General features: G+C 37.8%; 2 protein-coding genes across 2 annotated transcripts; both read right to left on the reverse strand.

The window, feature by feature from the left end:
• Positions 1–1887: 1887 nt before the first annotated feature.
• LOC142358556 (uncharacterized) lies at positions 1888–13467 on the reverse strand. The gene is made up of 7 exons (XM_075409948.1): positions 12938–13467; positions 11941–12277; positions 11657–11758; positions 11351–11476; positions 10652–10915; positions 5016–5203; positions 1888–2489 (listed from the first exon to the last, which is right to left on the reverse strand). Exons 1-7 carry the CDS (start codon positions 13424–13426, stop codon positions 1980–1982), a joined length of 2016 nt encoding a protein of 671 aa, XP_075266063.1. The 5' UTR covers positions 13427–13467; the 3' UTR covers positions 1888–1979.
• A 38-nt stretch (positions 13468–13505) lies between these two features.
• On the reverse strand, positions 13506–14700 carry LOC142358557 (transmembrane protein 53-like). The gene has a single exon (XM_075409949.1). The coding sequence runs from the start codon at positions 14698–14700 to the stop codon at positions 13795–13797; it is 906 nt and encodes a 301-aa protein (XP_075266064.1). The 3' UTR covers positions 13506–13794.
• Positions 14701–15419: the final 719 nt, after the last annotated feature.

Consider the following 15419-nt stretch of genomic DNA (forward strand, 5'->3'; position numbering starts at 1 on the left):
CTTACGGAACCAACACCTGCATAAACATCAAACAAAAAAGCATAGAACAAAAAAAACATAAAAAAAATTATGAAAACCGTGTTATTTCAAGGGAAAGTGCCCAGCTTAATCTCCAAATTAAAGAATGACCTAGAAAAATTATAGCACGATACTAGAAATGAGCCATTTTTGAAATACAAACTCCCCAAATGCAATAAAAATTTAAAGAATACAAAAACTGCCTAAAAAGCGTAAACCATGGCACAATGGTTTAAAAAAGCTCAAAATGGGTAAAATACAAACACTATTGATTGAAAAAAAAGGAGTTAAAACTAAAAACAGCTTGGAAAACGACGCCCCTGATCAAAAATATTTGCTCGCTTAACGATTAGTTGTTCACGCCTACTTTTCTCGCTCCATCGCGAAAATATAGCATGAACAGAAAACCACTCTCTCTGCTCTTCAGCAATTTGACCCAAACGCTTGGTTTTCATGCATTTCACTACCTGTTTCAAATACACTCTAACAAAAATACTGATGAAAAATACGATCTACTAATACTCCTCTTCCAGTCGTAAAAAGACAGCGCCCCAATACAATTCAAAATTTTAATTGGGAATCTAATTCAGAAATGGTGAACATAAACCGACAAATGTCGGAGAATTGCTCATGAACGACAGGCGAGGCAATTTAATTCTTGGTCTTTAGTATAGATCAATTTTTCTTTATGGTTGCAATAAACCTCCACCCCACCGGGATTCGAACCACTGACCTCCCGATCCATGGCCACCCCCATTAACCACTGCGCTACGAGTCAATTAAGTTTCCTATGCTGCAACAGCTTTTATATTAGCAACAAGCTTTACTTCGGAGCACTAGAGATCACTCAAAAATGATGAACGAAAGCGTGAAAAAGTCACTTTAGAAGTCAAAGAATGTTCTAGAAGAAAAGCGCACAATTGTCAAGCGAAAAAAAGACACAAGTTTACAAGCATAAAAAAGACACAAGTGTCAAGCATAAAAAAAGACACAAGTTTACAATAATTGCTATGAATTGCGTTCAAGAGCAATTAATAAAAACCAAGAGAAGGCCAATAAGAGCCTCAGCTATCGGTTTCGGCTGATAAAAACAACTTAAAAAAACAGGAAACCAATGCTCCTCTTCACGTTGAAAAAACAAAGAGAAGGCCAATAATAGCTCCTTATCGCAGCTATTAAACATAACCGACTCAGCGTCGCAATAATTGCTCTCGAACGACAAAAGGGAGCTCTAATCAATTGCAGCCTGCTTCAGTTCACGATGTGAGCCTAAATGGAACTTAGAAGTTCAATAGTGGGCTTCAAATAACCACATTAGAGGTTTAACATATACCACTATTAAGATTTAAAGAGAAGAATGACACCAGTTTCGGCGCACTTTTGATTTGACTTTTAATATTAAATTGCCGCCAATTGAGTTCAGCTGCTTGAAATTGTGATAGAGAGAATTTTAGATCAAGCGAAACGTAAAAAGTCAAGGGCGTAAAAGTCACTCGAAAAGTCAAAACGGTCAAGCGAATATTTTGCAAAAAAGTTTACAATAATTACTTCTCTACGAGAGGAATTAAAAAAGCTATTCAAAAATGAGATTTCAAATTCTACTCAAACATTCAAAATAAATTTCACATGTGACGTGACCTCGACTGAACTTGAATTAATTTACCTTTTTCATTTAGAGTTAAATAAGTGCATGCAAAAGTCATTTTATGGTGGTAAAAGTAATCGAAAAAAAGTCGCCGTGACTTCCAGGCGCGGCGCCTGATAAAATGGTTGCACTAAAAATCGAGGAAGAGAAAGAGTTTAACAACAAACCACAACAATACCACTAATAGAGTCGCTAGCGCTTTGCAGCTATTAACAAGGTAAAACTTCAGTTCTGATAGAATCTGTTCGAAATACTTCAAAGTACAAAACACTTTCAAATGCATAATTTTCAAATTTACATTAACAAAATTTCAAAGCTAACTTAGTATATTATGCTCCTTTTCGATGTGACTAATTAATAAATGCTTTCTTGAAAACTCCTCATTGCAGCTTTCGCATTTATGCTTTGGCTGCGTTTCATGTGCTTTCTTAATGTGTTGAATGCGAGCTATCTTGTCTACAAATGTCTCTGAACAATGAGGACAGTCGAGCATCCAACTTTTACCCGCAGACTTAACAGCCGCACTTTTGGCCTTGGCCTTCTGCTTTCTATGCATTTCCTGGTCTTTCTCGTAATTCCATTTGTACTTGAATGTTCTATTACACTGATTGCATTTGTACTCTGGTTTCAATTGATTTTGTGGCTGAGGCGGTGACATAATGTTGACTATGTTCTCGTCTGTCATTGAGGACGTTGAGGCAGCAGCGGAAGATGTGTTGTGTAAGAGGAGCAGGTTCTGGTCAATACTGCTTAGGTCTAGCTCATTCGTTTCCGACTCGAACTCGCTGAAGTCCGGGAAACAGGTGACCATTGAGTCGTTCATGTTCTGAAACAGTTGACCAACATTCCGATTGAGTGGTAAATAGCACTGACCTTATAAATTCTCGTGCCAAAATCTCTTAAAGTACCCGTAAAAGTAACTAGGTCAAGCTAAAACTGCTGTTAAATTGACATAGGAAGGTCAATTTAAGTTTCGTTCACAAGAGCGATTATATTTAACAATGTAATATAACAGATGTAAAACGATATTTTAATCCCACGTGTTTTCTAGATAAACCCGTAACAACAATTCAGCACAAAATAAAATGTTTACATTATTTGGTCCAAGTGACATTTACCGGCTCGTGACACTGGTCACAAAAACTGAATTAAGCTACAAAGCCGTTATTAAATTGCTTCCGCATAAAATACATGTTCTGGCACATGAACTTGCAAACAAATGTTTTGAATCAACTAGGAGGATCAGAGCATTCAATCAACACACAATGAACACCAGCAGTTCAGCCACTTGCTCTGTCGACCAGCGCACACTTGGTGGGATATTTTAATTTGGGTACCTAAAAGGCTTCAACTGCCGAGTAAAAAACTACAAATTCACACATTTTTCATGTCTTTAAAATTCATATACAATCCCTCGAACTTGTATTTTTTCAGAAAAAATTGCAGACCAGGATAAATCTTAAGTTTTTGTAAAAATCAAACAGACAGTTGAGACAAAAAGATTCTTTTGAGCCAACTAGAGAAAAAAGTTTGGGCAAAAACATACAGCTATTTTGATAAAATTGTAGGCGTTTATGTCATCAAAGTCAACACAAAAAATTCTAAAACTGATCCACTGTAAAAATTGTCCTCAGTTCTGAAAAGCTAAACATAACCGACTGCTCTCAAACGACTGTCGCGTCTTTGGTTTCGTCCTAAACTACCTGCGTCTTCCAGAGAAAGTGATGGAGAGCAGTTCAGTGAGGGGGTGTTAAGTGGGAGGGGTGTCAAACTATGAACAGCCCTTCATAACATGAAATTATATCTGAAATAATTTCGTTGAATCACATAATTGCAGACTAGTGAGTCGTAAGGCCCTAAGAGAACTTAATGCCAGCCGGGCTTAACTTGTTTATCCAGGTTTTTCAGAACAAAAACTCAAATGGCCAGACAACAAAAACAATCAAACAAAAAATCGGTAGTAAAAAATTGCATTGAAAACAAGCCTTATAAAGATACAGCTTATGATAACTAAAATTGAATTAGTTCCTATTCTATATTTAGTTTCAATAAGAGTGGGAAAGTCGTTTCATCGAGTGAAGAAAGATGTGTGACAAAAAATTATCAGACAATCGACCAAAAAACTGACCAGATATCGACCAAATATTTTGGTCACCATGATTCATTGTCAACATTTTAATCAATAAGCTCTTAAGTTTTATTTTGTAAGGGTCTACAGTAGCCTTATTAGTGTCAGAACGTCACCTAGAGAGTGAAGTAAGTCAATTATGATTCAAAAACATTATGAAATTCAGCTTAAAAATTAACCCCCCCCCCCCCCCCCCCCCGTTAAAGAACTGACATCAAGCACATAAAATAAATAGCTTTTTTGAGGTTCGCAAAGACAAAAAAGCCACAAAAATTTGGCCAGACAAAATTCGACTGTAAAAAAACTGCATAAAAACATCAATAGGACTAATACTAACCAGGATAACAGGGCTCTAGAATTGACCCGGGAGCATTTAAAACGCTGGACACATTGGGAAAATGTAAAACTCATCACTATTTTCAAAAACTTTTGGTAAGTCAGCCGATGCAGCACGAATTTACAAATTTGCCGATCAACTACAAAGTGGCAATCATGCAACCCATCAACCTATAATAACTTCTCCAGCAAAAAAATGTTTCTCCCTTTTTAAACATAACCGACTAAACGTTAGAAGAATTGCTCTCGAACGAAAACAGGGAGCTCTAATCAATAGCAGCCTGCTTCAGTCGGAGGGGGAGCCTAAATGGAACTAAGAAGTTCAATAGTGGGCTTCAAAGCACCACATTAGCTTTTTAACATATACCACTATTCAAATTTAAAGAGAACAATGACATATTAAAATAATAAGACTTTTAGTATTAAATTGCCGCCAATTGAGTTCAGCTGCTTGAAATTGTGATAGAGAGAATTTTAGATTACGCGAAACGCAAAAAGTCAAGGACGTAGAAGTCACTCGAAAAGTGAAAACGGTCAAGCGAAAATTTTGCATAAAAAAGACACGTTTACAATAATTGCTTCTCTACGAGAGCAATTAAAAATGTACCTCACGTTTTGCCATTCGGCTTTTATGGTTGCATCCCTTTCTTGATTTGTTCCCTTAAAACAGCCGGCAAAAACCGTCGAAAGAAAAATCTTCTAAACAGACCAGTACGCCTCACATAATTGCTACAAGCATTATCAGAGCAATCAAGCAGCGATCATTTTATACTCATAAAATGCAAAGTTCGGCAAGGCTCACATTGAAAACGGTACATCAAAACACACATGTGAAACTGGAAATTTTGTAGCCAAGAAAAATACATTTTCGGTTTAAAAAATTCTCACAGGTGTAGTAAGATGATTTGTGAACAGCAGCTGGTGAGCTTCTGTCGCAGAATGTTGGCTATGCTGATTTTGTTGAGGAGCCGTAGTAGTAGATGAGTGCACTGTATTGACATGCACCTTCAAGGCATCAATATCAGGCAGCATCAGTTTGCATATTAAGCACTTGCGAGGCTGTTTGTTCACTTTGCCTGCAAATCACACAAACAAATGTTGTTTTTCACAGGTCAGATGTGGCAGTCTTCATTTAACCCTTTGACTGTCATAATAATTATCCTTAATGTATTCCCTGCCTTCTTACAGTTGAATGGAGCAATTATGGGAGAAAAAACGAGCAATATTGTGTTCAGATTCGCTTCAAAAGAATTGCAGGGGAAAAACAGGTTCGCAAGGGAAATAAAGTTGGGGCCAAATTATGGTGACCTTTGGGTTCTGTTATTCTACAAACATAGCCGGCAGATTGCCGAACAATAGCCGCGATAGACGCTTGTGGCCTTCCATGGAATTGAAACAACTAAAGAAATAAGATAGACAGATTGACCAGCAGTCCTTTAATAGACCACTGGACTTTTTGGGTTAGAATCGGACTGTCAATTTTATGACACGTACGGTTTATAAGGAAAAAACACTAACAAAGCTTTTTCAAAGTTGATATTCGAAATTGAAAATTCAAGACCAATACCCAAGAATTAGGGCATATAAGTTTGTCACTACTTTGATGCACACTTTTGATCTTTAACTAGTAAATGCTCATAAAAATTAAAGTGCCATAGGTGAGTTCTGAAGTCATTTTTTTAGAGAGGTAAGTCACGCAATTGACCTAAAAGCAGAAATGGCGTCAAACGCACAAAGTCACTAAAGCCATTGAAAAAAATTCAAAAAGTCATTGAAAAGGACAAGAAGTCAGGTCGTAAGAATCATCGATGAAGACGACGAATTAAAAAAACATAGCAGGACAAGTCCTGAAAAACAATTCAAAGAATTAAAAGAAAAACTTAGAAGTACTCTCACTGACCAGCAGATCAATTGAACAATGCCAGCATAAACACAAACAAAATCATCAAAAAATTGAGAAACTAAAACAATCAAACAAACTAAACAGAAATATACTCATTGATAAAACTCCTGAAGCTTTTACCCCTAAGGCAAAATTTGATCCCTTTAAATATACTTATTTCAATAATATGTTCAAAGCCAAATTTTGCCTCTGAAATCGGTCCAGTATTATATCTACAAGACCTGAAAGAAATTCTCGGCCCTTGAAAATCGATTAACTCGAAAATGACCAAAAAAATTAAAAAATAAAATCAATCGCAAATTTTAATGAAATGTTGCTGAAAATCGCGATATTAAAATTTTCAGAATCATTTCTGTGTCTCTAGAGGCTATCCAGTAAACCAATTCCAACCCTTAAAAAATTCATTGGCTCAAAAATTGACAGGCAATAATTTTTAGAAACATAAACCGACAAATGTCGGAAGAATTGCTCTTGAACGATAGGCGAGGCAATTTAATTCATGGTCTTTAGTCTAGATCAATTTTTCTTTATGGGTGCAAAAAACTTCGACCCCGGCGGGATTCGAACCACTGACCTCTCGATCTATGACCACCCCCAATAACCACTGCGCTACGAGTCACCTAATTTCGCTATGCTGCAACCGATTTTATATTAGCAACTTCGGAGCACTAGAGATCACTCAAAAATGATGAACGAAAGCATGAAAAAGTCACTTGAGAAGGAAAAGAATGTTCTAGAAGAAAAGCGCAAAATTGTCAAGAGAAAAATTTGCATAAAAAAGACACATACGTTTATAATAATTGCTATGAACTGCGTTCAAGAGCAATTAAAAATTTTAAAATTTCAAAAAGTAGAAGTTCGTTCTATCAAACTGTTGAAAACTATTCCATTGCCACCTAGCAACTATTTAATAACCTACTATTAAACACTGAACGAGGTTACGTGGCTACTGAGGCAAGAAAAACTGAATAAAAGACAAATGCTTTGACAAAACTTGAAAGAAATAGCAAAATTCACCTGAAAATTTCTAAAATTCGAAAAGCTAAATTGTTGGAAACAAATCCATGGGCTTAAAAAACCATGAAGTAACTTTTTTATCAGACCGTGGACTAGATTTTCGGGCGATTGAGAATGGATAGATATCAACTGACAAAAATTTTAGGAAACCTTAAAATTGCAGAATTTATCAAAAACAATGCTAAATTTCGAGACATTAAAATGTTGAAAACCATTCCATTGTTACTAGACAATTTGCAGTGCCATATTATCAGACCTAGCGAAAGATTCCCTGGCCCCTGAAGCTGGCAAAACTAAAAAAAAACGACAAAGTTTAAAACTAAAGTTTAAAATATTGCAAAAATTAGTATTATTTTGCGTGTTTGTGTTCGTAGTACACAAACAAATAGCTCTGAAATGGTCCTAACAAATAATTTTGTCTCGAAAAAGACCTTCATTAACCTTTATAAACTTAAACCTAAGACCAATCAAACAAAACACTCCCAAAATCCCAAAACAAACATGAAAAATAGAGCCCAAATACTCCTAAAAATTATATTTTAACCTTAAATTAAGGCATCCCAGCAGCTACACCACACTAAGCACTTAAGCACTATTGAAGCCCACTTTAAGCCTCTAATTAAACTTAATGCCCGCTGGGCTTTACCTGTTTATCCTGTTTTGAAGGATCATTGAAAAATGTGCGAAGACATCTTAAAAAAAACACAGCGCCCCAATACAATTCAAATTCTTTGAATTGTAAAAAAATAGCCGGTAGAATACCGGAAACGACTCGAATCGTCGTGCAATATAATCTCTAACCTAATCTTACCACAATCAGAATATCAAAATAGACAAGAGAAAAAAACAAAAGTAGCCCAACAAACCACATTAGTGTTTCAAAAATGCCGACAATTTTTTAGGTGCAGGGGGAGCTAGGTTGGGTGGGTGGGTAGATAGGTTGGGGAGCTGGGTAGTGCTGGGGTAGTAGTTGGGTGAAGGGAGGGGGTAGTTTGGGGGGTAGGTGGGGGGTGGGGGGGTAAGTTGGGGGGGGGGGGGGGTGTAGGAGGGTGGGGTGGCTTGGTAGACAGGTTGGGGAGGTGGGTAGTGCTGGGGTAGTTTGGGGGGGGGGGTAGGTGGGGGTTGTTAGGTGAAGGGAGGTAGTTTGGGGGTAGGTAGGGGGGTAAGTTGTAAGTTGGTGCGAGGGGGGTAGGTAGTAGGTAGGTGTTGGGGGGGGGAGGGGGTAGATAGGTGGTGGGGGGTTTGTGTTATATAGGAACAAAAAATCTCAAAATGACCTCTTCACCTTGAACATTACCAGCATTTCCTAATTACTAAACATTACAAACGAAGCTGCTGTTAAAGTCCAATGTTCGAAAACTGAAGTCAACAATCAAAAACGGAGGTAAATGCTCGAACAGAAAGAAGTCAAAATTCAAGTCATGAACAAACTTGCTTTCTGCTAAAAAAAACCTGTAGAATCGCAATACTCCTCTTCGAGTCGTAAAAATCACGATGTTTCCAATAATAGCGGCTATTAATAAAACATCTGTTTTCAAACTCATTTCTCAAGCATTAAGTACATTCGATGGGGGTTAATTAGTTGATGTCGGCTTAGACAGGGGTGAACTAGGGCTTTTCAATGGAATACTCGAGAAGTCAAAAAATCGATGCTTCAGTGGTGAACATAGCTGGCAGATTGCCAGAAAATAGCCGTAATAGATTCGTAGATCAGCAGTCTAAAAAAAGAGTAAAAAAGACAGACCAAAAAAATTCGCCTTTTCATTGAAGGCTGATCTGTTATACTTTGATTAAAAATCTGTATAAGTTTTTGCTGCCTCTATTAGCTGATCTCAAATAACCTTCATTTAGAGTGACACACACCCATTTGACCTTATCTCTTTGAATTAAAGTAAATAAAAGTCAATTTCAAAGTGAGGAAGTCATTTTTGAGAGTGAGGTAAGTCAAGTGTGACCAAAAATTTAATCACGCGCATGAAGCAAAAAAACTCGCTCCACTAAGAGCAAAAAATGACGTCACACATGCAATTCAGTTGAAATTGCATGAACGAATGAACAAAAAGTGGCTGTGACGTCATATGGTCGTAACAAAAATCATGACGACGAAATAAACAGCAGGACAAGTCCTGACGTACAAATCAAAGAATTTTCATTGACTAAACAGAAAAAACGACCTAAAATGGACTATGAGTGAATTGAGAAAACCATTTAAAAAAATCAGATAAAAAATAAGAAAAAAACAGAAAATCAATGTCAAAAAGCCGCATGTGAACAAAACCCTTAGCGAGAAATTAAAATTTAATTCAAACAAAAAAATTAGGCCTAGAATGAGTTGTGAATGGATTGGGAAAAAAAGCCGACCAAAAAATCGAAAAAACAGGAAAAATCAGAGTGAAATTGCCACATGTGAACAAAAAACCACTACGGAGAAACCGAATTTTTGTTCAACCACCGTTTTCTCACTCTACTTTAAAATTAGAGCGAAAAAAATTCACGCCGCAAAACCACTCGCTTTTCGCTCCATTTCCCGTTTCGGCGTGACCAAAATCACTACTCCAATTTGACTTCAAAAATCATAAAAATGTGTGAACAGATCTCAAAAAAACATAGCCGGAAGAATTCCGGAAACGACTCGAAGGAGAAAATTGCCCATACTTTAGACTAAACAATTAGAACAACAATTGTGAACCCTGACCCTCCACAAATGCCATAAAACATTTAAGGAAGAATAGAAACGGCATTCAAACGAAATTGAAAAAAAACAAGAAAAACTTAATTCTTTTTTAAATTGAGTTTTTTTTAATAGTACAAGGAAACAAAATTCCTTTCCAATTAGAGCAATGAAAAGCTCGCAAAACAATGGGCAAGTCATAATAGGCTAAGAAACTAGTCTAAGATTAAAAAAGGAAAACTGCAAAAAAATTATGAAAAATGGTTTAAAATTTTTCTGCCAATTTTCCCAAGAAAACAGTGATTTATTCCAGGAAAGCTTTAGTCAATTGATATCTGAATACTCCTTAAGTAACAAGCTTCTAATCAAATCCCACTTAAAGCACTAAAACAAAAAAACAGGCAAAAAATCATCAAAATTCGACCAAAAATCAGCAAAAACTGATCAAAAACCTCCAAATTAGCATCAAACTCAAATTAACTACTTGAAACCTTCAATTCCTATCAAAACAAGCCTAAAACTAATACAATATCATAATCAGACCTCATAACCATCAAACGTTGCAAAAAACTGCTATCAAAAAGCCGCACGTGAACAAAAAAATTCGCTCGCTTAGAGAAAATTCTTTCACATATCAATTTTTCGCTCTCTCAAAAACAGCGGTAAAAACAAAAACCACTCTCTTTTCGCTCCGCTTTTCATTTTTGTTCAGCACCAAAATCACTCCAAATTTTTTCACGCGTTGCATTTCCCGCTTCAAAATTCACTCCCATAAAATTGATTTAAAAAAAGGACTTCTCCAATACTCCTCTTCGAGTCGTAAAAAAAAGACAGCGGCCCAATACAATTCAAATTCTTGAATTGTAAAAAACCAAGAGAAGGCCAATAATAGCCCCAGCAATCGCTGTGCGGCTATTAATAAAGGAAACTTACCAGTAGGGGGTGGCTTTTTTCTGGGCTTGTGTACTTCAGCAACGTGGTCTTTGAGCTGTACAAAATTATCAAACGACTGTAAACATATGAGACATCGATTTGTTTTGCTACGGGAGGAAGGCTGTGTGGTGGCGGGTTCACTAATTGGCTTTGAAGGCGGTGCTTGTACAATGGCAGAAGATAAATCACCACCTTCAATGACCGCATCTTGTGGCGGGTGAAAATGGTCTATGCTTTGAACTTCAGATATCGTTGATAGCAGATCTAAACACCCACTCCAAATATATAAGACTAGTTTTAAAATCTTGCAGGTAACATAATTTCAGCAGCCTCAGATACACTCCTAAATAGTCATCAACACGTAGCCTTCACATTAAAACTAGATCTAGAAAACTTTGGATCTGTTATGTTTATGTTTTGTTTCGCGCACTACAACCCCCCACCCCCCATACATTTAGACAAAATTAGATTGCATTTAAGCTTACTTCAAATTGTTGAGGCCAGTACCAAATGATAGAATCTTTCATAAAACGAATCTTCTAATACTAAATTTCTATTCAAGGATTAAAATTTGGGAGATCCGTTAGTGTCGCAGGGATCTTATAATGACCTGATTACAACATCGCTATATCAATTTAGGTTTTTTGAGAATTTTTGTGAAACATGGATACAAAATTTCACAAATAGACATTTACAGACCTTCTTGATCATTGAATGATATTGTAGTTCTGTAATCCGAAAGACTCAGTTCTTCGCCCAAGTTGCTCTGAAAGTGGTCTACCGGTGGCCCCATCGGATACTTGGGCATCATGGAACTCTCTTTAACTAAAAACAAAGTTTTCCTTCCTGTGACTGTTTTCTGTTAAGTACAGTGAAATTAGCACCAATCACTTTAGAGAATTCTATTTGGTTATTTTTTGTGCATATTGCATGATGCGGTAGAGCAACAAAAAAGAATCCGAGAAGTATACGCCGATTAGCCGTGTTAAACTTGAATATACTCACCCTGATGCATTTCTTCGATGTGGTCGTCTAGATACTCAAGTTGCTCAAAAACTTCGTCACAGAATTTGCACGTCAGCGCATTTATCTCGTTTGAAGCGGAATCTGAAACCAAAAACCGATCAAACAAAAGCCTAATCGTTCATTACGTGACTCATCTAAATATTGGACTCAAACTTTATTTTTGTGTATAGAGTCACCAATTCAGTCAAAACAAGTTTCGTGCTGCAGCAGTTATATAATACTGTCTCCAACGTAATCGCTGTAATGACTGAGTGACACTTTACCTGAAATTTCGGGCATTTGCGGCAGCACCTCATTTAGACCCTGTGGAGGAACAAATTTGGAAGACATTGAGGCTTTTGGAATGGAATTCGTCTCGCCGTTCACAAAACAGTTATCCTCTTCATCCGAAGGAGCCCGTCGTTTCCTCCTGGGTGACGTGTCATTATTGGCCTTCACTACTTTACACAACGCTTCATGTTTAGTAAGACCTTTGATTTCAACGAAGCGTCTACGACACCACTTGCACACGTATTGTGAGGAGTTAGGTGCTTCGGCAGAGAAATCAGAGTGAACTTCTCTCGCGTGTTCCGCTAGCAGCGACTCATTAGGAAATGATACCTGAAAAATACCTGAAATGATACCTGAAAGTATATCAAGAAAATAAGGTCGAATATCAACCAACTTCAGGCGACTTGCTCTCAAAAGACTGCCGGGTGGCTTTGTAACAGCCAACTTAAACTTCGGGAGGTAAATACCTCTTGGTGAGGGGAGCAGGACAAGTTAAAGGGCAGAGGGCAAGAAAAGTTGGGGGTGAGATGGTGATCCAATCCTCTCAAAATTGCCCTCCACTCAATGAACATATTCCTGAACATTTCTCGCAAACCGTACACCTAGAGACTAGTACAGCCGTAAGAGAACAACACAGAGACCACATGTTTCACCAGATCACCCAATTTCTCTAGGCGAAAGTCAAATTTGTCTGATGAAGTATTCCATTGAAAAAGACCAAAAAAACAGATTCCGACTTCGTTTGACAGCAGTTAATGACAAGTGGTAGGGCATTTGATATATTTTATCAAAAAAAGCTCTCTGACTGAAAAAAACCTTGGGGTCAATTTCCTCATGCTTGGGGCCAGTGTCCAGTATCACTGCACGGTTTCTATCTTTTATCAGATATCTTTTAACTTGTGGACTGCACTTATTTTTGCCTGCAACGAATTTTAAAATGTATCAGTTACATTTATTTTGAAACTTATTTCTACTAAAACGAATATTTACCTCACAGATAACACAAATGCATTGCCTCTGCATACTGTGCAACTTCATATGCTTGTTAAGCAACCACTGCTGCGAAAATCGACTTCCACATTCGTCACAGGAGAAGTTTTTCTTTTTAACCCAGCTCATTCCAGTCTGCTTGTTTTTCCAGTACGCCGAGGGATGCAAATGTTCAACCAATATATGATGCTCCACATCCTGACGCTCTTTGAATCTTCGGTCGCACCGATTGCAGAAATGGGGCAATCCCCCTTCGTGGTCACTGATTTTGTGATCAACTAGGGTCTGTTCAAAGAACGACGAAAACTCGCATTGTTCACAGAAGAATCTTTTCACTCCCAAAGCACTTGTTCGGAAAGCTGTACTCTCAGAGTTCTCGGCAATTTGGTCGTCATTTATTTCAGCAGTTTCGTTCAAGTCTTTGACAAGATTGCTTTCAATTACATGGTGTGGCGACGCCTGGTGACGGCTTAAAGCACCTGCTGCCATCGATCACTCATCTGAAAAAATTCTGAAATGACCTAAGAAAAGAATGCATAGAACGCGAAACAAAATGCAAAAAGACAAGTATTCGTAACATGGAATTCAATTCACAAGCACTTTCTAATGAAACATCAATATTGCACCAAATAGTCCAGAATTTGAACAAAAGATTCATTTTGTTTCATTTGAGGCAATCATTGACAAGATTTATTTTTCAAATTTTGCGATAAATATTTCCATATAAAAGAAATTTACTTGCGTTAGGAATTGCATTTGAGAAATTGTGACTAGGGATAGAATGAAGGAGGTTGAGCTACCGCTATCAAATAAGCTCAACAAGTTCTAATAAACAGATGCCCGAACGTTCCACTTATTTAATAATCCGCATTTGCATTACCGCCTTGTTGCAAACAACTATTGATGAATGTCAGACAATGCTTAGCATATTCTTCTGGGTGCTTCACGTAATGAGCTACGTGCACCGAATCCGTGAACCGATAAGATCCTACTGGTAGCCCGTTGTTACTTCTTTTTCGGATCGACAATTCGACGTCTTGAAATGGCACCAGCCTATCGCTCTCCGAATAAATATAGTAGATTGGCCAATGCTCCGACCGTTCTCTATTTGCAAGAAATATCATCTGTTGCCAGCCGAAAAGCAATCTCGTCAGAGGTGAAATAATTGCGAAGAAAAAGGAGCACAGAATTCGCAGCAAAGTTTGAAACGCAGACAAATTATCAATCCTGGAAGACATCATGTTATATCTGAACAAAGTCGTCAGATGAGGGCGACCAGGGCAACTGTCTAAAACGGCTCCGCATACCTTCAAATGGTCGTATTTACCCGACTTGAGAATTAGTTCAACTAATTCTGAATAAAATGCCATACCATTATTTGAGAAAGTATGGAAGAATATAGGATGCTCCTCCAAATCTAGATCCGAAGTAATTTCCAAGAACTTCTGCGCTTGTCTATTAATATTTAGCATGTCTTCTGGTGTAATAAAAAAGCGACTAAACTGCGGACGGAAAGCAACGGCAGTGACACCTGCTTTGCTATACATTGTAGAATATTTAGCAAGGTGTTTCTCCAGACACCCCGCCCACCCAATTATGAAGATAACTGGTTCTTTGGTTTTGAGTTCAGACTGGAGCCCGAGCGTATCTGCCATTTCTTCATCTTCACTGTCGTATTTCGGCAGTCTATTAGCAAATTGTGCCGAGTACTCCAGCTCTTCGCTACCAGTTGACGATTGAGAAAATCGCCTCTGGTCATCCATCTAAAAAGAATTACATCTTATAGGCTCTAAACTTAACTAGGGAACAAGTGTACAGACGCGGTGACATATTTGACTTTGTACTGATTTGGTTGTCAATAGGAGTCAGACTCCAGTCTAGATTAGGGCAACAATACAGAAGGGATACAATACAGGATGATAATATGCATAGAGGCTCAGTAAATATTAAAAGAGAACTCTGGGATTCAAAGTTGTGGTAAAAAGTAAGCAAAAAGTAACCAACAAAAATGAAAACTGGCATACCAACCCTGCCAATGCAACGGTCAACTCAGTATAGAAAAAAAAGCTACAAAAAAATCTCAAAAGTTGTTTTGTCATTCACAGTTCCCAACACATACGCGGCATTTGAAACCTGGATCGTCAAGGGGATTCTCTGTTTAAAAAAAGCCCCGGCTCTGGGTTCGCTGTCCACATCGCAGAGCATTTTGCAGATATCTCTGAGGATTTCGTGGAGGACGCGGCAGTTCCTTGCACCTCAAAACCTAAAGGCTGGAACGAATAGCCTTTCTCGGCGCGTTCTCTATATTTTGTTGCTTTGTTTTCTGGCCTCTGCAGCCGCTGTTCCCAGGTTGGCGACCGATCCACTCACAAAGCGAGCAGGGTCAATCAAGTCCGCTACTGTATTCGAACACAGAACCTTCTTGTCTGTGTTCCCTGGTACAATTGTAAGCCCACCGGGTCTTGTAGTTTGTTCCGTACAG

This window comes from Convolutriloba macropyga, chromosome 2 (assembly GCF_964194025.1).
Source record: "Convolutriloba macropyga chromosome 2, txConMacr16.3, whole genome shotgun sequence".
NCBI lineage: Eukaryota > Metazoa > Xenacoelomorpha > Acoela > Convolutidae > Convolutriloba > Convolutriloba macropyga.

Bases quoted from the DNA above. Each gene is read 5' to 3' on its own strand.
- LOC142358556 (XM_075409948.1), bottom strand. From the start codon at position 13,426: ATGGCAGCAGGTGCTTTAAGCCGTCACCAGGCGTCGCCACACCATGTA. The intron at 11,477-11,656 runs GTGAGTATATTC...CTTTGTTTTTAG, and splicing joins CATCGAAGAAATGCATCAGG to TTAAAGAGAGTTCCATGATG. The intron at 2,490-5,015 runs GTGAGAATTTTT...CAACTGTTTCAG, and splicing joins CAAATCATCTTACTACACCT to AACATGAACGACTCAATGGT.
- LOC142358557 (XM_075409949.1), bottom strand. From the start codon at position 14,700: ATGGATGACCAGAGGCGATTTTCTCAATCGTCAACTGGTAGCGAAGAG.